Here is a 27,246-nt window from a genome sequence, read left to right as displayed (position 1 = left end):
ATTCACATGCTTTGTGCTATCCTGACATCTAGTATTGGGTTCGGAATATTACATGTTGTTTACCTCCTGATTTAAGTTTCGGTTTCTAGAACTATATTTATTGTGGTACATTGCATTACTGCTTATGCTTTTTACAGTGCTTCAAACATGTGGACTGGATTTGTAGTGCTCTTGAAGTAAAATGAAAAGGAGGCGTGACAATGTAAAGTTTTTGAGTCCTTCTTCTATCATTAAAACTCCAGGCTGTTGCTGCATGGAAATCTACTCCATCTTTATCTAAGGTTCGGACAAAAAAAAGAGCAGGAAATGGGTGACTGTGACTGAGGGACAAAGATTAGTTCTTTTTCTCTGTCTCGTGGCTAATGGTACAGGCACACTATTTACCTATGGCAATGCTACACGGGCATTAGATGCTGGTCATACGTTTGACTTTTATGGGTTCGAGCCATCAGTTCTGGCATATCAGTCCTTCTCTTTCCCAGCTCTTTCTGTGCCTAGCACGGTCTTCTTTTCATTTCTACAGCTCACATGTCCTACTGCCTAAGGTCCACCACATTGGAAATCATTTTAGTGGTTTAAACTTGTTGTGCATAACAACCTTAGGGCTGCATTTTCAGGTCCTCTAGTCCTGGATCCAACGCCAGAGACCAACAAGGGGCAGAAAACATTGGCGTGGCTGCATGGTCACTTCCTTCATGTCAACGAATCTGAGATTTCTCGAGGTTAAAATAAAGAAGAGAGAGGGCAAACGAGCAAGGAATACCCAGGAGACTGCAAGATGATGAGTAACTCTGCTAGCGGGAGGAAGAGATTGTGTTGGGTTTTTGTAAAATAGAAGAAAGAACTTTGCTGCTACGAAGAAGTAAGCTGAGAGTGAAGGGACCCGAGCTTCCCACGAGAAGGTGAAAGGTTAGTCTGCTTATGAGGCCAGACAATACACTTTATTTTCCATCCTGGCTTCTGCCACACTATTTGTTACTGTCTTTCTACCTCAGGCTGATCGAACCCATCTGTCCAACTATACTGGCATAGTGAGAAAGAAGGCTTCAGGGTTGCTCGTTTACATTTTTTATTTGTTCATAAAAACAGTTCATGCCATTACTCACTTTTTATTTTTTTAAAGGGAATGTGTGTTTCGCAGTTTTTGAATTACTTAGTGAGTCATTGCGGAAGTTGCCTGACATTCATGATACAAGGGCCTCAGCATACTTTTCCTCTCACAGGTTTCCCCCTGATCTTCCTCTTGCCCCATTTTTCAAGGACTAATCCAAGCAAGATTTAGGACAACTTACATGTAACTTCGATGGCTTTCCGGCCGTAGGACTGCTTTGCTGTAAAATTCACCACCATGTCCGACTCATTCGCACTGCTAAAAGCGTACCTACAGAAAGCAAAGACAAAAAAATTACCTGATCCACCTGGCTTGTGATCCCACAGACCTTGTCCAGATTAGTCACAACCCATTACATAAAGAAGCATAGATTGAGTCACCTAGAGGCGGAAACACCATGGTGGATGCAGCGTGACATTCTTGGTGATGCATTCCTTTTCCCTCACACACGTGCCACTTGTTTCTAAAATTATATAAATATTGCCTGTTTTGGCAGCTTGTTCTGTCCAGAGCAGATGGCCAGATGTGATTCAGGCTCCAGAGTATGAAAAGGAAGCTGGACACGCTGTGCAAAACACAGCGGTTTTATGCTTAGTCATAATGCTGCTCTATGTTGATAACGGGATTGTCCCTCGAAGGACCCCTAAGGAAACAATAGCCTTGATGTCTGACTCACAAACGACTAATGGAAGTTGAAGTTATTTATATCATGTTAATAATAATGGCTGTACTTGAATGTTTCATAAACTGGGAATGTGGCACAATGAGTTGAACACTCAGGGCTGACAGCTGGTGCACTCTGGAGGTAACACATTTGAATTTCAGCAAATTAGTTATTTAAGTGGGCCAGTGCCGAGTACCTGCACTTCTTTAATGTGTAAGGGAGAATACCTGCACTTCTCTGCACTGCTGCCATATATTTAGTTGGAGAGTACCGGTACTCCTCAGGAGCAAACAGGTACTCTATTTGGTGAGTACCAGTACTTCTGTATTTCCATTTAAAGCAGTGTGGCACACCAAACTCGCCCTGCCATCATTCCCAACACCTATAATTCATTTCATTTCACTTACAGGTTAAAAGCAAGTATTTGGATAACTCACTTTCTTGAAATACCTTTTCGCTTTCTATGTCTATGCCCGTGGCCCAGCCTCAGCAAGTTTTTTACATTTAGCTAGGAGCATCATTCTTGTACATACTCATATTTATTTTTCATTTTGTGACCGAGGGCCCTCTGCAGGGGAGTAGCTTCAGGGCGGTGTTTGGGGTGTTCCACCCCCTCTAGTGAGTCTATTCTGTAGTAACTAGTTGGGTGCCGGTGTTTTCAGTCTGGTGTGGTTAGTCTGTCTGATTTCATCTGGCATTTTGACATAAGATCACACACACTCTCTCGCCTCTGTTGTGAATGTCCTAATGTTTTGAAGGTCTCAAAAAATGTTGGTTATTTACAAAACATTATGTTTTCCGTACCTCTTACAATCTGAGGTATACTCCCTTTCCACCGCCCCCTAAACTCCCCTTCTACACTGCTTCTCTAATGATGTATACTAACAAGCTATGTCAGCATGGTTGTTGGAAAACCTGAAGCTCGCAACCCCCTAATCTTACTGGCCAAGCTATGGCCCTGGTCCTATGCCAGTGTCTGTGGCCATCTCCACCTGCCTCAACACCATGACTTGTGCTGCATTCAGCCTGTAATCTGATTGGCCAAAACCTGTTGCAGATGTCAGAATCACCTCCGGCAGCAGGCTGTGACTATCTGGTGGCAACACGAGGTCCTGCAGAAAGAGATGAGGTCGGATAGGGAAGTAGGGATGAGAGAGAGGAATTGCTTGCGGGGAGTAGAGACATGAAGAGGCAGGAGAGACAGACACACATGGGTGAGGGGATACAGAGACAGCACAAAGTAAGAGGTGAGGGTGCAGAGGCAGCTTAAAAAAAATATTGGGAAAAGGAGACAGACAACAGAAATGGTAAGAAGAGAGATAGTGAGCGTTAAAGGGAGATGTATTAGCCCACCAATTAAGTGCAAAACGTTATCTTCCCAGTCGTGAGTAAAACCAGATGTGCCCTCTAGTACTGTGACACCTAAGATAATGCAAAAGCTCTCACTTAATAAAATGAAATCGTAGTGTTGAAATAGCCTTAGTACCAGGAAACATGTTCTTGAAGCTTTATTTAATAATGAAATATGCAGCAATTATGTCATTGACAGTGACTAAAAAAGCTTTGCCTTTTAGTTCCTCACAGGAACAGTGCAGACCTAAACAACAGAGCACACTGAATTCTCCACACAACTCAAACAATAAAACTGTCAGACAGGCAATGCCCCATGTGACTAGGACTTACCCAAATTTGGTTTCAGTGTATCTCCTTCTGACAAACAGAGCCACATATACAATTGCCGAAACTAGAAGCACGCCACAGACAAGCCCGAAGATGATGGAGAGGGAGTCTGTGTGAGCCGATGCTGGGGTGGAAGAAGATTCAAAAGCTATTAAACCTGGTGGAACAGGAGACAATTCAGTTCAATGAGACTAATCGTTACAATCAACATTCAAGACCTGCGAAGAGTAAAATGTATTGGGTTTTGTCAATGTGTGTGTACAGAGCCTACTTTGTGACATTTGTTGCCGGCATGACACTAGTACTCGTTGTGGACCAGACATATTTTCATCATCAGGCAGACCAAGTGAAAGAAAAGCAGAAAAGGGATCCAGAGGAACGAAAAAGGGAACAGTGGCCGAGGAAGACAGCACGGATGAGAAAAAGAACCCACAAGAGTGAGGCAAAGAGTCAGGAGATGTAGGGTGCTGGAAGAAAGAGGCATGAGCTGGAATCAAAAATAGAAGCCTTGGTGTTTATCAACCCTGCCATTCGGTAGGTGGTCGTAAGAAAAACTTTGTGTCCCTGCACTTTTTTTTACTCATGCTTGATTTCTCACTTTCTCTCTCAAACTCTGATGATGAAAATAAGTCCTGGTCCCCAAAAGCGACTTCCGGTGCCCACCACCTGCAACCCCCTGAAACACTGCTCAGATCCACAGCATTTAGTCTGGGTAGTGTATATTGTTTTATATTTGGCATTTGTACAGCATGCACATTACTTTACTGATCCTGAAGTCTCAAGTGTTAAAAAACGGTGCAAGCTATTTACTATGATTATTGTATACGGTCTACCTTTTGTTTTACAGTTTGCAATACATTATTTTAAGTCTAGATTTTTATTCTGTCCTTTGTAGAATCACCTGATGCCCAACTGGGCGATGCGTCGCCTCGTCAGCCATTATCTTGTCAGCCAGCAGCCAGCCACCCCTCTCCCAAAGCCCCTCCCCAAATCACATCATCCCAACATGAGTTTGTGCCCAAATTCTTCAGACCATCCGCAGAATAGTAAATATGTCAGATTCAGGTCAAGGCAGGTTGACAAAAAGGCCATAATAAGATCATGACAGTTAGGTGGTGACATATAGATGTATGTCAAAATATCAAATACAAAAAAGTCAGTCTGCAGCATTATCTAGTGTAAGAATTTTATGTGGAAAATATAGTCAAGGTAAGCATACATATGGGAGTGTAGATGTACTATCCTTCCACGTGACATTGTGCAAAATCTTGCAGCCAATAGAGTTGCAAGGTCGATATTTAAACGTCAGTGCTTTATCACTCTACGTCATACATTCCATTGGCCTAGAATGCACATTCGAAAATCTCAGAACCAAGCCAAAAGGAAATATAGTGGCAAATGATGCATGTTTCAATAACAACTGTGCCAAAGCATAATACAATTTACCCCTACATGATTAACGCTAACGGTTCATAAATGTTAAAGAAAAAAAGATAAAAGTCTATTTTTAATACAGAACTTACCCACTGTCTCTAAAATCATCATTTCTCCTTGTTAGTCAAGGATTTTATTTAATGGCGCAGTTAAAAAAAACCCTGATAAAATGTACCTGAAACTGCGGCATTTGAGCATCTTCCTATTACCAGCGATCTAGGGCTATATTATAGAAACTTTGAACTAGTGAAGAAAAGAGGGAAAATCCATTTTCACCATGTTTGCTTCTTGAGTAATTGGAAATTAAGCAAATGGTCTCTGTACTAGGGGAAACACGGCTCAAACTAATTTGAGCTTTTTAGGATGAGTTTACAAAATATTAGATTGAGACAATACTTTTTCTCCACTTTTCAAATGTGAAAGACGGGACGACAGTGGGGATCAGATCACTGAGCTCTATTTCGTATTATGACAACAAGAAAAAAATAGTTTTTGCCCCACTGTGTATCACACATGCCGTACACACAGTGTTGAACTGGCACTGCCAGATGGGCTGGCTTACAATGACCAGTGGGTGGGCCAGTGTTTTTGGCCCTGTCATTACTCACCTGTCCAAAAACAAGAAAAAAGAAAACAGCAAACACACACAGGCCCTATCAAGCCAGCCCATCTGGCAGTGGCAGAAAGCCTGAGAGACAAGTTCAAACATACGCATAAAAGGTGCAAATGGATTTGCTCTGTTTTTGCACCACTGTAAAGTTGATGTACGATAGCTACTGGAGATTGCCCCAAATACTTCAAACCCAAACCTGGCCATGCAGTCCACAGGCCTTCCTGTTGTCTCATGGGTTTCAGTGACAAACACGTATATGCAGAGTGAGAGCTGAATAACTGCAGACAGAGCACCCAGACAATTTCTTTTTTAAGAAATGAACAAAAAGCGTATTCTTTTCAGAGGGATGGAATTACATCAGCCAGATTGTGTCACTTCTGCTCCTTTACCAAAGTCGGAGATGTGTGTCAGCATAGTTAGGTTCCTCTGTTCCAGAGAGTCTTACACTACTGTAACAAAAAATGTCAGTGCCCCACAGCACCTAGGGCCAGATGTAGAAAGCTTTTTGCATGGTGCAAACTGCGAAAATCGCAGTTTGCGCCATGCAAAAAGCCTTTTGCGATGCTCATTCGCAATTTGGGAATGCGACTCGCAAATAGGAAGGGGTTTTCCCTTCCTATTTGTGACTCGCATCGCAATTCAGAGTTGCTTTGTGATCGCGAATGCGGTCGCAAAGCAACTCGCAGTTACCGCCAGTGTCACACTGGTGGTAACTCATTCGCAAAAGGGAAGGGGTCCGCATTGGACCCCTTCCCCTTTGTGAATGTCAACAAAAAAAATGTTTCAGAGCAGGCAGTGGTCCTATGGACCACTGCCTACTCTGAAAAAAACGAAATCAAATGGTTTCGGTATTTTTTTCATTTTGCAACTCGTTTTCCTTTAAGGAAAACGGGCTGCAAAATGAAAAAAAAAAAACTGCTTTATTTAAAAAGCAGTCACAGACATGGAGGTCTGCTGACTACAGCAGGCCACCATCCCTGTGAGTGCAGGGACTCGCTATGGGGTCGCAAAATGCGACCCACCTCATGAATATTGATGAGGTGGGTCTTTGCGACCCCATAGCGAGTCGCAGAAGGTGTCTGAGACACCATTCTGCATCCGATTTTGTGACTTGCAAATTGCAAGTCGCTCAGACTCGCAATTTGCAAGTTGCAAAATCGGATTTTGCTACATCTGGCGGATAGTGGTTGAAACAATCGCGTTCATTCGTCATTTAAACTTTGACAATACCACAAGTGGATGCAAAGTACCATACTTTTCAGAAGTAAATGCTTCAACCCACAAATGGTAGACACATTCTTAAGGTGAAGTGATTTGTACGTTCTCATAAGAGCATGGGGTATTTTCCTAAACGAAGAGAGAGAAGGAATGACAGGCCATTGTTACCGTTGGCTGGAATAAGGATCCGGACTCCTTCGCTGTATGGCCCCTCTCCTATCTTTGTGGATGCTGCCACTTGGACGGTGCACGTAGTGTTGAACTCCTTGATGGGAACAGCCAAGGTGCTGGCATTCACAAACCATTTCTGCAGGAAATGAGCAAAAACACAAAACTTAGTTGTACTTGGATCCAGAGGTGAGATTATATTCTCATTCGATTGAGACAGAGACTGAAGTGTCTACCTGATAGATGACAGTGCTGCTGTGTTACGAGACTGGTAGGTTACTCATACATGTTATAGGTGTACAGCTGTAGTGTAGGGTCAGTTGCTCTGACATCGCTTAGGGCCTTGCTTAGAGTTTGCCAGATGGTATACTTTATCCAAATGTGACAAACATCTTGCCTGTACTCTCGCCAAGTAACATAGGCTCTAATGAACTTGTAATATATAGGCCTGGGCAGAATTTCAAACACGGTTATTGGAGTAATTTGGGTAATTCTGTATTACTCGTTGGTGCAGAATTACTGAGAATTATACAATTACTTTTCCTTGCGTAATTAGGAGTAATTTGGGGAGGGGGAAATCCTACTGCAACATCACATTTAGCGAGGTCAGCAGCCAATCACTATTCCTGTTCTGCTGCAGTTAGCATGGTTTCTTAGCATAAAATGCACACTTGCATCCATTTTGGACATGAGGGTGCATTTTATGCTAGGAAAATAGTGGTAAATAGTGTTACAAAGTTGGAGGAAAATCCCACCTCAAAAGCACATTTAGTGAGCAGCTGAAACTAGTAATTCATGTAACAGAACTTCTTGGTGCAAAATGTATCCTCACGTCCATTTTGGACGTGAGGGGCATTTTTGCGCTAAGAAAATAGCACTAAATGTCAGTAGTAGAATAACTTCTCCTTTGTTAATAGTGGTGGGTGGCTTCGAAGGGGAGGGGGAGAGGTTACCTCCTCCACCTGATGTGTTCCCAAAAGGGTCAGGTGCGGGAAACACGGGGAATTAACGGACAGATTCCCCGTTGACAGGGGGGTTAGACAGGGCTGTGTATTGGCACCGACCCTGTTCTGCCTCTTCGTCAACGGGGTAATCGCCCACCTCAATGGAACTGAATACACTGATGCCCCAAAATTGAATGGCAGCAGGGTGCCTGCAATCATGTTTGCAGATGACACCCTGCTGCTGTCCAAAACTCCCATGGGGATACAGAGGATCCTTGATTCTCTTGTGGCTTTTTGCACAGATAGGGGGTTGGAAATAAATGCTAATAAAACCAAGTTTATGGTTATGAACCCAACCCCAAGATCACGCCCGAACCCCTTACTGGGAGCTTTACGTTTAGAGAGAGTCCCCACCTTTGAATATCTAGGTGTAACGTTGAATGAAACCATGTCTTGGGGAACTCACCAGACTAGGGTTAATCTTAAATTAGTGCAGACCACTGGCGGCATTGCTCGGTTGATGAGAAGCTCCACATATCGACCGCTGGGGCCGCTTATCCAGATATACAAGGCACAGGCTAGAGGAGCTCTGATGTACGGGGCGGAACTGTGGGGTCACACAGTTTCCTGCAGTTTGTCTATAACTGAGAACAACTTTATTAGACAGATAGTAGCACTCCCGTCCAGTACTCCGCTCCTCCCCCTGAGGATGGATCTGGGTCTGAGACCAATAGCAGATGAATTAGGTCTCAGACCCATAGTCTTCTGGCGAAGGCTATGGAGCACCGAAGAACTCTCTTCTTATAGGGCGGAACTGAGGGAGTTTTTAACCCACCCTAAAGCTTTACAGATCCCGTGGATAAAATATATAAAAAAGTCCTGTATGGGATTGGGCCTCCCTGACCTGTGGTCGGATCCAGCTAACGCCTCACTAAGGATCCCACGAAGAGCTTTGGTCAGTGCTTACCACGAGCAGAAATTAGCTATGGCCCTAGACTGCAAGAATGAGGGGTCATTAACATCTGTATTCGCGCAAAGCAAGGACTCATACCGCCTGGAGAGGGTTCTGGATGCTATGTCTCCTGTGCTGGCCAGGAAGCTATTTCTCCAATGGAGATATGGCACATTGCCTCTGCGATCTTACATCTGCTCCTGGTCAACACTGCCATCTACCAAGCTATGTCCGACATGTGTGGGAGCAGAGGAAAGCGATCTGCATGTGGTCTTGTTTTGTCCAACTTACAAGGCCGCCAGGAAATATTGGCTCCTACCACTTATTAGAAACCTTGGTTTTAGGGAGTACCTCCCGGTGTACAGAATTTTAAAAACTGATGTTTCAGGTCCAATTGTGTTTGCACTAGCCAAATTCCTTACCAATGTCTGGCATATTCGTACCCGTATTTTAAAGTTGCAGGCTCCTATCTAACTTTAAGTTTTTATTTTAATTGTATGGTCTTTTATCTGATGTGTTTCCTGTTTACTTTTCCTTGATGGTTTTATATGTTCATACGTGTGTTTTTTGTGTACATCTTTTATGGCCAAATTGGCCGAAATAAAGATCAATTGATTGATTATTATTTATGAAAAAAAAACAACAGTACCTGTTCCTCTTATGGACATCAGTTACTTTTGAAAAAAGGGTTCCACTTTGGGAATGTAATTTCAGGGAGGGATGTCTGCTGTTTAATGGAAGCCTCCATCTCTGAATTCGCAGCCAATCACGGGGGATCACACATAATGATATGCATAATTAATATTCATTAGGCAGGTTTTTTTACAACTCCATACAAATAAGCAATTTGTGATGTGAAATATTCGGACGTAAGTAACACAGCAATCTACACTCCTTTCTCAGTCCCTGGGAAGATTGCACATCCTAGTTTTTGAAGGGCATTAGTACATCAGATCCCTAGCACTGACACTTAGACCTTCCTGTCTTTGGGACGGAATCTAGCATGTTCATAAGTAGGTTTTCCTTTGTATAATTCAAGTTTCATCTGGGTGCTCAACAGTGATGGAAGGTTTTTTGGGCCATGGACTGTCTGGTCTTAGACAGTGCAGAGAGAAATTTGAATTTTAGTTTCTGTGCACTGGGGCCCAGTGCAGATCCTCAAGTGCCAGAGTGATATGATCTGACTTGGCTGCTTGTAGAAAGCTTTCCCTTTATATGGTATCTCAAAATGAGATATTTTGTGCAAATAGTCCAGGGGTTTCCTTACCAGTGGACAGGGGCATGCTCTAGCAATCCCAAGGTGCTCTGTTTAGGGAGTAGTGTGGTCAAGCAACCTTTGGCTTATCAGATAGGAGTGTTATACATCTGCCTATACACAGTCAGTAAACGAAACACATGACTCAAAAAGGAGATCCACACCAATTTACAAAAATAACCAGTATCCTTATATGTGTTTAGGCACCAGAATCAATATGATCAGGTAAGTACTTTTTACAAGAAAACTCTTTACAGTTTTGAAAAGTCAACAGTGCAATTTTTGGAAGCTGTAATGTTATCCTATGGGGTGAAAACAAGTACTGCATTCAGGTATAGTACAGTGACTTACAGGATCAGTCTCCTGGACTTGAAATAAGTCCTGCCAAGGGTTAGGACCACACCAATGGGTAACATCTTGCGGCACTGGGTGGCCGGGAGCAGAGGTGCAGTACGGCGTTGAGTGCCCAGTGTTAGTCAAAGGGGATTGGACCAGTTGAAAGGAGGCTTCAGGTTAGGACTAGGTGTCCAATTTGTTTGAGTCAATGAGTGGGCTCAGTTCTTGCGATGCTGAGGGACGTGGGGCAGCAGTGGTCCTCTTCTCCTCGGTCAGGGAGTCTGGGTACAGAGGGTTCTTGGACTGTCGGTGTCTGTTACCGGTCGCCATGAAGGGGGGCCCACAGAAACAGTCTGCAGGGGGTGACTGGGGGACCAGTCTGGGTGATCCTACAAGTGGGCTCAAGACTTACAAGTCTGGGGGGGTGCAGAGACACCAGTGGTCCTCTTCTCCTCTGTCCAGGGCATCTGGGTGCAGAGGTGTAGTGGATCGTCAGGGTAGCCTCACCGGAGACGGTCGCAGTTGGAGGGGTGTTTTGGCAGTCCGGAGTCCTCTTTAGCGATTCTTGGGTGTCTGTAAGGATGCAGGGGAGCAACTCTGCTACTCCACTGGAGTACATTGTGCTGGGATGAAGGCTGGAAGTCTTCCTGGGCTTTTTGGAAGTTTCAGCGGCTGGAGGACAAGCTGTCTTTCTCGCAGTTGTCGCTGGCAGGGTTGGCACCGAGTCCATTAAGGATGTTCAGTTCTTGCTGTTTGTCTCAGGGGTGTCATTCTTCTTTAGGTCAACAAAAATCTGATTTCCTGGTGCCAGGGATTCCCCTAAATACTGAATTCAGGGGCATTTTGGGAAGTGTGGGATAGTAGCCAATGGGCTATTTACCCCTGGGGTCACTATACTCCCTATGTGACCACTTCCTGTGGGAAGTGGGCATAACTCTGTCCCAGAGTTCCTAAATCTGCAGACACCAAGATGGCAGATTTCTAAATGTTGTGTCCACATCGGGCAGTTCACTTTAGGGGTGGGAATGACCTGAGGGCTGCACAAACCTCTCTGAATATTAACATTCCGGCCTGTTCCGGTGTCAAATGGACCGTGGGGCAGGGAGGTCGGCATCTCTCCTTTGAATGAAGCTAGACCTGCATACCAAGGGTGGTAGGCTTCTTTTAAGCCCCCTGCCCTGGAATGCATATTCACAGGTCATCCTGTGTTGGGTGGAGTGTGTCAACACCTCACCCAGAGCAGGCTTTGTATCTGACCACCCGAGAGCAAAGGCTGTCATCCTAGGCTGGCTAAAACTAGTAAGTCCCCACATGGGTAGTTGGTAGGTGCCCTCTGGATGCTTGTATTAATAAATCCATCATGGGCATCAGTGAAGGATTATTAATATGAGATGTTTGATATCAAACATCCCTAGTTTCAGCAGCCCATCATGTAGCTGGGGAACTCCTAATGACCAGTGTCCAGCACATGTACTTAAAATGGCTTTCCTGTTCACTCGCTATGTCTAAGAATCGACAAAGACATAGCAGGGGGATATCTGCAGACATGTCCTCACATGTAATATAATGCACCCTGTCTTGGGGATGTAAGGTCTACTTTAGGGGTGACTTATATATATTGCATGCAGTGTTAGGGGACATGGCATACAGGCTGTGTGCCATGTCTTGTGTTCACTTTTAGCTGCACCAAGACACGTAGCCTGCAAAGACTGTCTGCATGTGTTAGGTAAGGGGTCCATGAGGCTGGCACAATACATGCTGCAGCCCTTGGGATCCTCTTTGGTACCCATGCAGTATGTACCAGAGGTACCATTTACCAGGAACTTACAGGGAGGTCAGTGGTATTTCCAAATGAGGAACACTTGTACAATTTTTGGGAAAGAGCTCTGGCACTGAGAACCTGGTTAGCAGGAACCCAGTGCACTTTCAGTTAAAACCGCATCATTTACTGCATTAAAAGTGGGGTTGGCAATGTCAGAAACGGACACTATCCTACACTGTTCAGTTTTGCAGTCTCTGGAATTTATGGATTTCTTTTTTGGGTGCATCCACATATACATTGTTACAGCAATTGTGCCCTGATAAAAGCCAAGGCCCTACTCAAGTATGGTGCGGTAGCTGACACAGTAGACAAATCCTTCCCTGCAACATAAGGAAGAGGCTGGAGTTTTTAACCACTACTGTGATTTGTTGATCAAAGGCACTTGTTTTCCATCAAGGTGAGCACAGAGTATGAGAAAATATATAAACAAATATGTATAATTAGGATTTTTCCAAGGCCCCATGAAACAGCAAAAGAAACCACGAAGAACTGCAAAACAAAAATAGGAACTCTTTGAAAGCAATTACCCCAAATCCTGTAAATCCAACATAGAACCCTCATACGATAAGCCACTCTATAACAAAACAAAAAAATCCTTGGTAGTTATGAAAGTAAATTAAAGCACTGCCTGACTGGGGAACCAGAAACAGTCCAGGTAAAAATGTTGAAACCAGCCTTGCTCCCTTTAACTTATGGAGCTATCACCCTTGCTATCCATCTAGTCGCTCTTTCCCTTTTTCTTTTCTCTCTTTCTTTACCCACTTCCGTCAATTTCTCTCTGCCTCCCCCTCTATCTCTCTTGAAGCCTCCACATGCCTGCAGCAGTTAACATCAGGGAGCTGGAGAAAGTGACAGGGGCACGAGGAGTAGCCCTCAGCTTTCAAAACCAGCCCCCAAGGGCGCCAGCCCACTGGGGAACTGCCCGGTGGAACAAAAGGCCTGTCTGGCGCTGGCTACAGTAGGTGTGCCTTGTTGTTCTGCATACCACGTGAGCAGTTCTGTGTGACTCATTAATATTCTGCTGTAATATTTACAGCACACCAGAACAGATGTTTGCAGGAAATAAAGCGTTCTTTTTGAAGGTGATTTCCAGTAATGTGGCGTGGTTTCACCTGGTCAGAGCGGGATGAAGGACTTATAACATGAACAATGTGTTGTAAGGCCTGGGGGACCATGCGGCACAGATACAGATAAGCAATGCCCAGTGGAATGAACACCAATGACATTAAAATGTATTTTACATTTTAATTTATTCCGCATACGTTGATAAAAATAAAATACTAAAGTGTCTCATTTTCCTTTCTAGGTTTAGAATTCTGTTTCCAGACCGAAAACATTAAAAAGTCGTGAAAGAAAATTAAGCACAGTCCTCGAAAGAAATACTTTATCCTTATGCATTTATATGCTTCACCCATACATATACGCAGTTTCAGAAAACAAAGGAGCTGCTGTTCCGGCTCTGTTACATAGTGGCCTAAGAAGATTCATTATGTGGCAGAAATGTCCCTTATGCGGTGATGTACAAATTTATGCAGAGGGGGTGTAAATCAGTCAACATCTGTTCCCCTGAACATTAAACTTCACGATACAGAATTGTGAAAAATAGTAGGGCTGCACGTTTATCAAAGGTTGTAGTGTTATTTTACACGCGTTGAAATGCATAAAAAATCAATCATAATGTTTATTGAGACTTAATCAAACATTCACATGACAAGAAAATGGGAGATTGCTATAGCACTGATTCTTTCACTAAGGCTGGGTTCAAATTACTATTTGTATGGCTTTGTCATGCACCTATTGCTGCACCAGTGTTTTTTCCATTTCTACGATCACGTTAAATAATATGCACGTATATGGATGCTTTTCTAGATTCCTGGGCATGATAGGTGGCTACGTTTTGGTATTGTGGATTGTGCCAGGCAGGTAATCAAGTAAAGTGGTGATTAAAAAGTTGTTACCAATCACTGTAGGTACTAAGCTAAACCCAACAAAAGCAGTATGTTCCACAGAAGTTGCACTGATGATTACGAAAGAAAGTGGTACATAGTAGATTGTTGTGTCAAACCTAAGGTAATGAGTAGGCAAAGTTTGATGAATATCCGTAACCCGCCCACGTGGCATTACTTGCTGCTGTTGCTGTGGTTCTTAGCCATATGAATATTGCATCAGCTCAAGTTTCAACCATTTCCTAAATAGCTTAAAATTCATCTGTGGCGTCATGGCTGATAGAAACCTCTACCAGGGCTTTAGGACCTGAACTCCCTAGGATATGTTGCCATCTTTTGGTCTTTTGACATTCAGTGGGCAGATAATGTATTTCTTGACCAGAGGACTCTAGTTGGAAAGTAGTTTGTGCCCCAATGTATTCTATCCTTACTCTGATGAACGGCTCAATAAAAGTTGTTTTTACTTACATTTGACAGGGTAGGATGACTATGATTTGAAATTGAAAAAATAACATAGGAAACAGTCAATATTCCACAGATCAGGGCTTATTATAACATGTCTTGAGGTATATCTGAGAGGTAAGCGATCAGAAGGGAGGTTACCCTCTGTCAAGCCCATCCTATACAAATCCCTACCCTACCCTAGGGCCTCTTGCACAGATGGGTGATTTTAAGGTACCACATGGGATCCTGATTTTCTGGATGGACTATTGACTCTGGTGATCCGTCTATAACCAATGATATATATATATATATATATATATATATATATATGGATATGGAAAATATCACTTACCCAGTGTACATCTGTTTGTGGCATGTTCTGCTGCAGATTCACATGCTGTGCATTAGTCCACCACCTAGTGTTGGGCTCGGAGTGTTACAAGTTGTTTTTCTTCAAAGAAGTGTTTTTCGAGTCACGAGATCTAGTGACTCCTCCTCTTCAGTTCCATTGCGCAATGGGCATCGACTCCATTGTTAGATTGTTTTCCCGCAGAGGGTAAAGGAAGGAGTGATAGAGTATATAGGTATAAAGAGATGTCCATGCAAATCTAAATGTATATACATATGTACAAATGTTTGTAACTTAAACGACTACAGACTTCCAGGGAGGAGGGAGGGTGCATGTGAATCTTCAGCAGAACATGCCACAAACAGATGTACACTGGGTAAGTGACATTTTCCGTTTGATGGCATGTGTAGCTGCAGATACACATGCTGTGCATAGACTACAAAGCAGTTTGTCCTCCCATAACTTAGCGGTGGTTAGCCTGTAGGAGTTGAAGTTGTTTGAAATAATGTTCTTAGAACAGCTTGACCTACTGTGGCTTGTTGTCGTGATAATACGTCTACACAGTAGTGTTTAGTGAATGTATGTGGTGTTGACCATGTAGCTGCTTTACATATTTCAGCTATTGGTATATTCCATAAAAATGCCATTGTTGCACCTTTTCTTCGTGTAGAATGTGCTTTGGGAGTAACTAAAAGCTGTCTTTTTGCTTTGATATAGCATGTTTGGATGCACCTTACAATCCATCGTACTAAACCTTGTTTTGATATAGGATTGCATGTATGTGGTTTTTGGAAAGCTACAAATAGTTGCTTAGTCTTTCTAAATGGTTTAGCTCTGTCTATATAGTACATTAAAGCTCTTTTGATGTCTAATGTATGTAGAGCTCTTTCTGCCACAGAATCTGGCTGTGGGAAGAAGACTGGCAGTTCCACTGCTTGATTTATATGAAATGGTGATACAACTTTTTGTAGAAATTTTGGATTTGTTCTTAGTGCAACGTTATGTTTGTGTACTTGGAAGAAAGGTTCCTCAAGAGTAAAGGCTTGGATTTCACTTACTGTTCTTAAAGAAGTAATTGCCACTAGGAAGGCAACTTTCATGTTAGAAATTGAATGTGACACGAGTGCATAGCTCAAGTCTTGTAAGCACTATATTTAGATTCCAAAAAGGAACTGGTGGGGTTCTGGGTGGAATGATGCATTTTAAGCCTTCCATGAAAGCTTTAATGACAGGAACTCTAAATAAAGATCTATGTTGTATATTTTGTAAATATGATGAAATTGCAGTAAGATTTATTTTTATTGAAGAAAATGCTAAATTTGATTTTTGTAAATGAAGTAAATGACATACAATATGTTGTATTGATGCTGTAAGAGGGTCTATATTTTTAGATTGACAGTAATATACAAATCTTTTCCATTTGTTTGCATAGCACTGTCTAGTAGTGGGTTTTCTTGCTTCCTTAATAACTCCCATACATTCTGATGGGAGTTGTAAATATCCAAACTCTATGACCTCAGGAGCCAAATTGCTAGATTGAGTGTCTTGGGATTTGGATGTCTGATTTGACCTCTGTTTTGTGTCAACACATCTGGTCTGGATGGAAGTTTGGAGTGTGGTACTACCGATAGATCTAATAATGTTGTGTACTACGGTTGATGTGCCCATGTTGGTGCTATGAGTATCATGTTGAGTGAGGTTTGACGCAACTTGTTGACTAGAAACAGAAGGAATGGGAGAGGGGGAAAAGCGTACGCAAATATCCCTCACCAATTGATCCATAGAGCATTGCCCTTGGATAGGGGATGTGAGCGTCTGGATGCAAAGTTTTGGCATTTTGTGTTTTTGCTTGTTTCGAACAGTTCTATGTTTGGTGTTCCCCACTTTTGAAAATATTGTTGAAGTGCTTGAGGATGAATTTCCCATTCGTGAGTTTGTTGGTGATTTCTGCTGAGGATATCTGCCAACTGATTGTCTATCCCTGGAATGTATGGTGCCAATAGATGAATTTGGTTGTGGATTGCCCATTTCCAAATCTTCTGGGCTAGAATGGACAGTTGGGATGAATGTGTTCCTCCCTGTTTGTTGAGATAATACATGGTTGTCATGTTGTCTGTTGAACATTCTTCTGTGTGAGAAGAGAGTGAAAAGCTTTCAGTGCTACAAAGACAGCTAATAACTCCAAGTGGTTTATGTGTAGCTGTTTGTGTTTGACATCCCATTGCCCTTGAATGTTGTGAATGTTTAGGTGAGCTCCCCAACCAATCATTGATGCATCTGTTGTAATTATGGTCTGAGGCACAGTGTCTTGAAATGACCGCCCCTTGTTTAGATTTGTGGAATTCCACCAATGAAGAGACAAATATGTTTGGCGGTCTATCAACACTAGATCTTGGAGTTGACTGTGTGTCTGTGACCATTGTTGTGCAAGGCACTGCTGTAAGGGCTGCATGTTTAGTCTTGCGTGAGGAACAATTGCAATACAGGATGCCATCATTCCTAGAATTTTCATGACAAATCTGACAGTGTATTATTGATTTGGTTGTATTTGTGGGATTAGATTTTGGAAAGCTTGTATCCTTTGTGTATTTAGATATGCTAGAGCTTGTTGAGTATTTAGTATTGCACCCAAATACGGTTGTATTTGTGCTGGCTGAAGGTGTGATTTTTGGTAGTTTATTGAGAAACCTAGAGTGTGTAAGGTTTGTATTGCATAATGCGTATGATTTTGGCATTGTGTATGACTGCTTGATTTTATTAGCCAATCCTTTAGACATGGAAAGACATGTATATGTTGTCTTCTTAGGTAGGCTGCCACTACTGCCAAGCACTTTGTGAATACCCTTGGCGCTGTTGTTATTCCAAAGCGTAACACTTTGAATCGGTAGTGTTTTCCCTGAATGACAAACCTGAGGTATTTTCTGTGTGCAGGATGGATGGGTATGTGAAAATACACATCCTTGAGGTCTAAGGCAGTCATGAAATCTTGTTTTTGTAGTAGTGGGATGACATCCTGTAAAGTTACCATGTGAAAATGTTCTGACAGGATGTAAAGATTGAGGGGCCTGAGGACTAATATTGTCCTGAGAGTGCCATCTTTTTTGGGAATTAGAAAGTATAGTGAATAAATTTCTGTTCCTTTCTGAGACTGTGGAACCAATTCTATTGCTTGTTTGAGTAGGAGAGATTGGACCTCTTCTTGTAACAGAATTGTGTGTTCTGTGGATAGTTTGTGTAACCTTGGTGGAATATTTGGAGGAGTGTTTATCAATTCTAGGCAATAGCCATTGCGGATAATTGATAGCACCTAGTTGTCTGTGGTAATATTTTGCCAATTTGTGTGGAACTGTTGTAGTCTTCCCCCATAGGAGAGGTGTGGAGGGGAAGGGAATGAGGGAAGTCACTGTTTTGGGAGTTGTGCAAGCTGCTTAGAGGCCTGGAATTTTCCTCTAATTCTGGGGTATTTTCCTCTATATGTGCCTCTAAAACTACCACGTTGGTACTGTGGTTGGTAGGCTGGCTTTGTCTGAGAGGTTGATGCCTCTGAATGCTGTGTTCTGAAACCACCTCGAAATTGAGGTTTACAAAATGACCCCCTATATGGTGCAGAGTAGATTGCACCCATTGCTTTTGCTGTGTCAGAGTCTTTTCGTAATTTTTCGATCGCTGTGTCTACCTCCGGCCCAAAAAGATGTTTTTTGTCGAAAGGCATGTTCAACACAGCCGGCTGTATTTCTGGCTTAAATCTAGAACATCGGAGCCATGCATGTCTACGTATAGTGACTGCTGTGTTGATACTCCTAGCAGCGGTATCTGCTGCATCTAGGGCAGATCTTATCTGGTTGTTTGTAATGGCTTGCCCTTCCTCCACTACCTGTTGTGCCCTTTTCTGGTGTTCTTTGGGGAGATGCTGTGTTATATCCTGCATCTCGTCCCAATGGGCTCTGTCTTAACGAGCTAATAGTGCTTGCGAGTTTGGTATCCTCCACTGATTTGCTGCCTGGGACGCAACTCTGTTTCCCGCAGCATCATATTTCCTGCTTTCTTTATCAGGAGGGGGTGCATCTCCTGAGGACTGACTATTTGCCCTTTTCCTGGCAGCGCTAACTACAACAAAATCAGGTGGTACCTGATGGGCGATATAATCAGGGTCAGACTGTGCAGATTTGTATTTCTTCTCTATTCTAGGTGTTATAATGCATGCCTTTACTGGTTCATTAAAGATCTGATCTACATGTTTTTCCATGCCTGGGAGCATTGGGAGGCATTGGTTCCTAGAATGATTTGAGGATAATGTGTTGAATAACAAATTCTCTTCTAGTGGCTCTGTATGCATGGTAACCCCATGATATGCAGCAGCCCTAGCTATGACCTGGTTATAGACAGTACTATCCAGACGGTACTATCGTCAAGTGGTGATGGTTTAGAGGGGTAGCTGTCTGGATCATTACTTGGAATGGGATCAGGGTCATAAAGATCCCATGGATCAACAGTGTCCTGTTGTAAGTCAATGAATGCACTGATGTAGGGCTGGGGGAAGCAGAGGTAGGTAGGTGGTGAGAATGAGGAGGAGAATGAGGAGGAGAAGACTGAGGAGGTGATGGTTTCTCATTCTGTTTTGGCACTTTAGCTGGAGGCTGCATAGTGTCCAATTCCTCCTGAAAAGCTAGCTTCCTCTTTCTTTTTAAAGGAGGTGCTGTAAGAATTCTCCCTGTTTCCTTATGGATGTGGATCCTGGATTGCCTTTCATCCATAATTTCCAGAATTGGTTCTACCTCTAACTCCTCTTCAGAAGTTTTGTGGCTTTCTTTAAGTCTTTTCGAAAGTCCATGTTCCTCTGTGTATGTCGGTCTTTTCGGCTCCGAAGCGTGCTTTTTCGGGATTGAGAAAGATGAGGAGGACGAAGGTTTAGGCTCTAAAACTGTCTTTCTTATTTTCAGCTCCGAAAATTGATGTCTATGGGAGTCGGAAACTGAGCTTTTTGTTGTCTCCGAGGTTTTCGGACGAGTGGGCTTTTTCGGTGCCGAACTGGGAGGTCAGTTACCGACAGTCTTTTTTTGGGCCGAGCCATGGCCTTCCGGCAGTGGCGCACCCAAGGCCTTTTGTTTTTTCTTTTGTGAGGGTTCAGGGGCAGACGTACTCACATGTTGTCCGGCTGTGACTGGTCTGTCTTCCTCTGATGACTGCTCCGACTCCGAATCTCGAACTGAGACTCCTGTCTGCATCAATTCTTCCTCTTCTACGTTGAGATGTTCCCCGCTCTTCGATGCCATTTCGAGCCTTCTTGCTCTTCGGTCTCTGAGAGTCTTTTTTGATCGGAAGAATCGACAGGCCTCGCAGTTTTCCTCCCGATGGTCTGGGGCAAGGAAGCAAACCAGATGCTGGTCTGTGTATGGGTACTTCGCGTGGCACTGAGGACAGAATTGGAACGGAGTCCGATTCATGAGGCTTTCTACGCGGTCGGCCAGAGTAGGCCCGAGTTGGACGCGAGCACCCCGAAGGACGAACAAAGTTGTTTTCCCGACGGTACTGCTGTGTCGATGGAAGAATATTAACCTGATGTATACAATACCGACGAAAAGAGAGTATTACAAAGTTTTCCGAATTGAAATCTTGGAGTGAGAGGAAACACGTCCGAACCCGAAGGCGGAAAGAAAACAATCTAACAATGGAGTCGATGCCCGTGCGCAATGGAACCGGAGAGGAGGAGTCACTCAATCCTGTGACTCGAGAAACACTTCTTCGAAGAAAAACAACTTGTAACACTCCGAGCCCAACACTAGATGGTGGACTAATGCACAGCATGTGTATCTGCAGCTACACATGCCTTTGAACAAATATATATATATATATATATATATATATGCTATATATATATATATATGTATCACAGCTTATTGCAAAGTATGTATGTATGTGGTATTTCTATAGCACAAACTTAGCCAAAAGTTAGGGGTGTGGTCAAAGACAAGCATAAAGCAGAGTGACCAGAGAGGTAGCCGGTTTGAGGCAGTGTTCTTCAAAGAGGTGCATTTTCAACGCTTTCCCAAATTCCCAAATTCAACGCTTTCCCAAATTGAAGCAGTATTGAGGTGGCCCTGATGGATACAGGGATGTTGTCCAAATATTCGGTGCATAGATGGAAAAAGAAAGCTTCCTTGTTTTTTCTGTTTTTACACTTCTTAGTTTGCGTTTTGATGGTGTTCTGATTGCAGGTGTACAGGAATATTTTATTACAACAGCTCCTTGCATAAGCATGAAATTACTTCAATAAAAAGAGTTAAAAAATAGGGGATAGACATTTTTTACAAAATATGAGTGTAGCAAAAATACAAAAGGACATTCTTTCAGCTGAGGTAAAAACATACAATACTGGGAGCAAAAAACCCATTGGGTTGAGGAGAGGGCCGGTGGCTTCACCATGTTTACATACTAGTTTAAAATGTTTGCCCGAGTTTCCTCTAATTTACTGTGGAAAGAAAACAGTAAGCTGTTCACTTGTCTTTTTCTTAGCACTTTGTTTAGTGTGTGGTATTTAATGAACTCAGCCAGACTCTGGTCATTTTTTCAAAGAAGGAGACTAACCAGAATACATATTAATTCACATAAAATGCTAGTTGTGTCACAAAGCAAGACTCAATTGCTTTAATGTGGATGATTTAAGAACTGACATCAACATTCTGCTCATAATAGAGGTGCTTTGTTAGTTTGGTTTCAACTCTTTTCACGTATTCCTGAAATTTCAGAATCAGAACCTTAAATTTATAAGTAATGTAAAATGTGGAACCCTGTGGAATGCTTTAATATATCTGGTGTAACTTTCATATACATTTCTATTTGTATAGTTTGTTGAGCCAACAGAATTGCTTACCAGTATAACTTGAAGCTATCCACACAAGCCCTCTTCAATACGAGCCAAAGTTGAAATCTTTACATTAACAAATAGGGCTGAATAAAAGTGACTTTGCTCTCATGTTTTGTGATACCATGTGAGAACTTTAGTAACTGAGATGAATGAGGGTTTGGAATGCAAAGGCCAGAGTTGAAGCCTCTTTGTGACTCATCATAGAACAATAAGCCAGATGACTGGGTGGGAAGGTCATTGCCAGGAATTGTCAGGATTCTGCACTCATGCCATCAAGTGGTGCTTATGGGGGCCTTGTGAGGTACAGATGTTACACTAGAATAGGACAGAATGTTTTACAATACCTTTCATGCCCAGCCCCACATCACATCACAGTCTAGGCTTCCGCACCATCTTCCTGATGCATCTTGTTCATTCTAGCCCTTTCTGTCTCAAACCCTGCCTGATCACACCCTAGTGATTGTGCTATTTTCTCTCTCTTGACTTCTAGATCCCATGGCCTTTCTGGCAATTTAATACGGTTCTTCTAGACTTTTCACACTCTTGTCTTTAATCCATACTCTATTCTTGGCTTTCCTGTTTCCTGTCTTGTGCCTCTTGATATTGCTGGTCTTTCCTTTTCTAAGTCCTATTTCTGCTTTCCATTCATTGGTGGTTTCCTGATTTATTGGTTCTGGTTTATTCCTTGCACCTGACTCTCTCCCGGCACCTGTGCGCCTCCTCAGAGTTTCAGCTATTTCTGCCCTGTGAACCCAGAGTGCAGCTGCTCAAAACGAATGTGGTGGTTGAGTCTTCTGCTCTATTGCATCCCAGCTGCTGGTTTCCAGGCTTGCCTTGCGATTCAACTTCTATCTTTTGTTTTACTTCCTTCCTGTTTTTGTGATAGTCATTGTTCTTTGGGCCTGATTTAGATCTTGCTGTTAAAGGGTCCGCCGTAATTTTTTCGACAGAAAACCCATCCGCCGGCCTGGCAGTCCACCTAGCCGATTTAGATGTTGGCGATCCCATAGACGAAGACCGCCCGAGATGTTGTGCTGCCAGTTGTGTATATGATAAGTATGTGTATGTGTATGTGAGATTGGATTGGCTGGCTGAGGTGGATGGAGCTGGAGTGGGTGGTTTGGTTGTGTCAGTGTTTATGCCACTTGCCTATGGGTCTGAAGTTGTTTTGTATGTTATGTTGCTGTGTGCAACATTCAGGGGAGTGTTGTTGTTGTGTGGCGGTCATTGTCGTGATGCATGTAGTTTTACCTTTGTGTGATTGTGTTTGTGTAGATGAGTGTGTAGTTGTGTTGGTTGTTGTTTTTTGAGTGTAGTATCAATAGTGTGTGTATGTTGTGTTATGGATGTATGTCAGTGGTTGTTTTCGGCATGTGCGTGTTGTGTATTGCTGGAATAGCAATGGATAATTGTGTATATGTGGTGTGTTGCATCAGGTGTTGTGCAGGTGGACACATATGGCTAAGGTTCTATGTGTGTGTGTGTGTGAGAGACTTACCTTTATTCCATAATCACTGCCACTGTACAATGTCCCTTGAGTCCAAGGGCAGGATCCCTCTGTCAGAAATACGCCACCAGTATACCCCCTGCAGTTCTGTAACATCTAAATACAGCAGGTGGAACACCGTCAACATGACAGAGTTCTCGGTTTCGAGGCGGCGGAAGGTTATCAGTAATAGTGTCAAGATCAAAATAAGGCCCTTAGACTTTACTCCTCTCTTCTAGATCTGTCCAGTTACATGTAAACTCCTTGTCTTATGTTCTGTGTATTCCAGTCCTGAATCTGACCTAGATTCCAGTCCTGCTTTTCCCAGAGCCCAGTTCCTGTTTCTGTGTTCCTTCCACCTCTGTCCTCCACCTTTTTGTGTGTTTATATTATAATTTGCAAATCAGTTATTTTACAGTTGGTGAGTCTTTCATGTCGAAAAAGTCTTGCTAAGGACAAAGATAGTTGCTGCATTGTTTTGAGACAGACATGTGTACAATGAAAATCAAGTTGAAATCAAGAATCAACTTTGTAATAAATATTTGGGATTATTAATCAAGCCATGTTTTCTAGTTTTCTTCTAATTATGGCCTATCAAGACATGTTTTCTAGTTTTCTTTTAATTATGGCCAAGGGAATTAAATTGGTGATCATTGTAAGAAAGTGCCCTTTTTGGCACTATTACCGCCCCCACCACTTTTTGCCTGGCATTGATGCTAACTTGACTGACTGTGTTTTGGGATCCTGCTAACCAGGCCCCAGCACCAGTGTTCCTTCCCTAAACTGTATCATTGTTTCCACAATTGCCACACCCCTGGCACACAGCTAAGTCACTTGTAAAAGGTACCAGTGGTACCAAGTGCTCTGTGACCAGGGAGGGTTCCTAAGGGCTGCAGTATGTATTGTGCCACCCTAAGGGACCCCTCACCATGCACGCTGCCATTGCTGATTGTGTATGCTGGTGGGGAGAAAAAGGCAAAGTCAACATGGCACCCCTTCCAAGGTACCATGCCCACAAATCATTGCCTACGGCATGGGTAAGTCACCCCTCTAGCAGGTCTTACAGCCCTAAGGCAGAGTGCACTTTACCACAGGGGAGGGCATAGTATCATGAGCAATATGCCCCTACAGTGTCTAAGTTCATTCTTAGACATTGTAAGTGCAGTGTGGTCATATTAAGTACATGAGCTGGGAGTTTGTCATTACGAACTCCACAGCTCCATGATGGTTTCACTGAAGGGTGGGAAGTTTAGTATAAACCTTCCCAGCACAATAAACCCACACTGATGCTAGTGTTGGATTTATTGTACAATACACACAGAGGGCATCTTAGAAATGCTCCTTGTATGTCACCCAACCCTTTAGTGTAAGGCTGACCAGTCTGTGTCAGCCTGCCAATAGCAGGTTTCTGACCACATGGGGTGAGAGCCTTTGTGCTGCACACCCCCACCCCTGCAGGAACTGTAACTCTTGGCAGTGAGCCTCAACGGCTAAGACCTTCTGTTACAGTGCCTCAGGGCCCTCCAGCTAGTGGGGATGCCTGCTCCCCGGACCAAACCCCACTTTTGGTGGCAAGTCCAGCAGGAAAATTAGTAAAAACAATGAGGAGTGACCACTTCAGCTTGGACCACCCATAAGGTGTCCAGACCTGAAGTGACACCCCTCCTTGAGGAATCCTCCATCTTGTTTTGGGGGGCAGGGATCAATAGGGGTAGGAATGGTGTGGGCATAGGGAACGTGTAGCCACCCTCGGTGACAGTAGTCATTGGCCATTGCCCTCTCACCCCTGCAACACCCCTAAACCTATTATTTAGGGGCTCCCCTGAACCTTACTCACCAAATTCCTGGAAAGAAGAAGGATTGCTAAGCCAACCCCAGCAGAGAAGACTGCATACGACAACTGACATTGACCTCTGCACCCGGTCGGCCCCTTGCTGCTAGTGGTGCATGTTTGGGGTCAACTTGAACCTTGACCAGTGGACATCCTAATCCTCGGAGACTGGAACTGTAATTCGAGTACTCACCTTCAAACCATACTAGTACTTTTCCTTCCCTAGGACTACATTGGTTCCATGAAAAATTGCACAGTATCATCTTTTGAAATAGAAACTTGGTACTTACTTATCAACTGTTTTAGCTGCTAAAACCAAACAAAGCACATTTGATACATATGCCTGATACCTACTTACAGCTGCAACAAAGTTCTTCTGGTTCTAGTAATAAAGTAACAAAGTATATTTGTGTTATATAAAACAATTGGCCTGTAGTTAGTCATTGAGTGTGTGCCTCATGTCTTGACAGTGTGTGTACAACAAATGCTTTGCACTACCCTCTGATAAGCCTAACTACTTGACCACGCTACCACAAAAGAAAGCTACTTTAGCCTCTGTTAAGCCTCTGGGGAACCCCTGGACTCTCTCCTTTTAGTACAGTATATACAGAGCCAGCTTCCTACAATCTAATACTGTAACACTTGTATTCTGTGCCTTTTCCTTTTTTTGGAGGGGTCTCGGGTACTGACTGGTTTAAATGACTGTTGCAGAAATATTGTTTCCAATGCATTGCACATATCTGGGGCAGATTTACTGACATTTTGTTCTGGGTTTGCACCACAAAACGTGGTAGAAAATGATGGAAACCATCACAAAATGTTTTTTTAGGATTTACATTTCAGCACAAAACTTTATTTGTGCTGGAAAGTAGTTTTAAAGTAAAGCTAAAGTAGAGCTGCTTTGCAATGCTTTGCATCAATGGGGAGAACCAGGGGTGATACATCAGTGTTTCTGTTTTAATTTTATTTCAATTTATTTGGTTATATGCTGATATGTGTTGTTCCATATACTCCTTTTGTCTTGAGCCCTCTTTTCAACCTTTCCCAGTTCCCCTGTCCCATCCCGCAGTTGGTACATGCCATGTTCTGTGACAGTGGCATGACAGTTAGCGTTGGAGCCAGGCAGCTGATGTGGCTCAGAGGTTGTTGTCTTGTACCTTAATAAAGTGCTCTTTGAACTTATGAAGGAGTGTCTTTCTTTGCAACAATGGTGATGACCATGAGATCTATGTGCCGGGCAAGGGGCTGCCAGTAACAGCATCTTACCCTGACAAACTTTTTAAGAGTCACTATTGTTCCAGAGAGAATTGCTGAAGTGTCTAAGACAGGAAACCTAATCTGAGGGCATTGTGTCTTGTTGGAGTTGTGTGGAAAAAAAACCTTTTTGTTTTAACCTCATTGCTCTGAGACTGATGAAGGAGGTGAGGCAGACATCGAGCTGTGGTACTGGAGTGTTCTCAGAACAGTCAGCTGTAGTCACAGGTGTCTCACTGCAGTACTCCGTGGTGCTGAGTCCTCTTTCGGAGCTGTGCAATGGTCACACTTTGAGTGGCCCCTGGCACTATATATTGCCGTGCAGACTGCTATGCTTAAGGGGTCTGCTTTTTGAGAGACGGTTATGATCTCATCTTTTGTAAGTGCCATCCAGACACTGTGAGGAGAGGCAGGGCAAATGCATGATTCTTCTTTGCAGTGCAGCCACTGTGAGGTAAATCACAGGAAGTCATAGTTCGCCTCAGAGGAGAGTTGTGGGAATAGCGCAGTGCATTTCATTGCTGTGCAGCCACTGTGACAATAATCACTTGAAGTCATGGTTCGCTTCAGAGGACGGCCTCTCTCATGGGTGTTATGGGTGTTATCCTCAGCAGATTTCATATCACGGCTCTTTGCAGGGGGTGGCACTGCATATTGCACAAGTAGTTTTAGCACCCGAGTCGGTGGAGGTCCAGCAGTCAGCATCGTGGGATTCAGCTACACAGGCAAAGGGTGAAGAACCACCTTTCTTTGGTTTGCTCTGCCTACCAAATGCTTGAGACACCTCCTGCCTATAGATGGTGAGTGAGTCAGTAAGAACTGTGTAAAGGGTCCACGGGTTCCCCAGTGAGTGGACAGAGCTTGCTATGCAATC

At 43.3% G+C, this 27,246-nt stretch overlaps 1 protein-coding gene across 2 annotated transcripts in view; it reads right to left on the bottom strand.

The window, feature by feature from the left end:
• MERTK (MER proto-oncogene, tyrosine kinase) overlaps positions 1–27,246 on the bottom strand; it is a 413,075-nt gene that overhangs the window by 132,916 nt on the left and 252,913 nt on the right. Inside the window, exons 9-11 of one of the 2 annotated variants that reach the window (XM_069235075.1) lie at positions 6,889–7,027; positions 3,459–3,612; positions 1,293–1,381 (exon numbers count right to left, since the gene is read on the bottom strand). In XM_069235075.1, the coding sequence (XP_069091176.1) occupies positions 1,293–1,381; positions 3,459–3,612; positions 6,889–7,027 (382 nt within the window). The remainder of the gene's footprint in view (positions 1–1,292; positions 1,382–3,458; positions 3,613–6,888; positions 7,028–27,246) is intronic. The other variant, XM_069235076.1, reaches the window with a different exon arrangement.

Source organism: Pleurodeles waltl, chromosome 5 (genome assembly GCF_031143425.1).
Source record: "Pleurodeles waltl isolate 20211129_DDA chromosome 5, aPleWal1.hap1.20221129, whole genome shotgun sequence".
NCBI lineage: Eukaryota > Metazoa > Chordata > Amphibia > Caudata > Salamandridae > Pleurodeles > Pleurodeles waltl.
The sequence above is the reverse complement of the archived record's forward strand: the minus strand, read 5'-3'. Positions and strand labels throughout refer to the sequence as shown.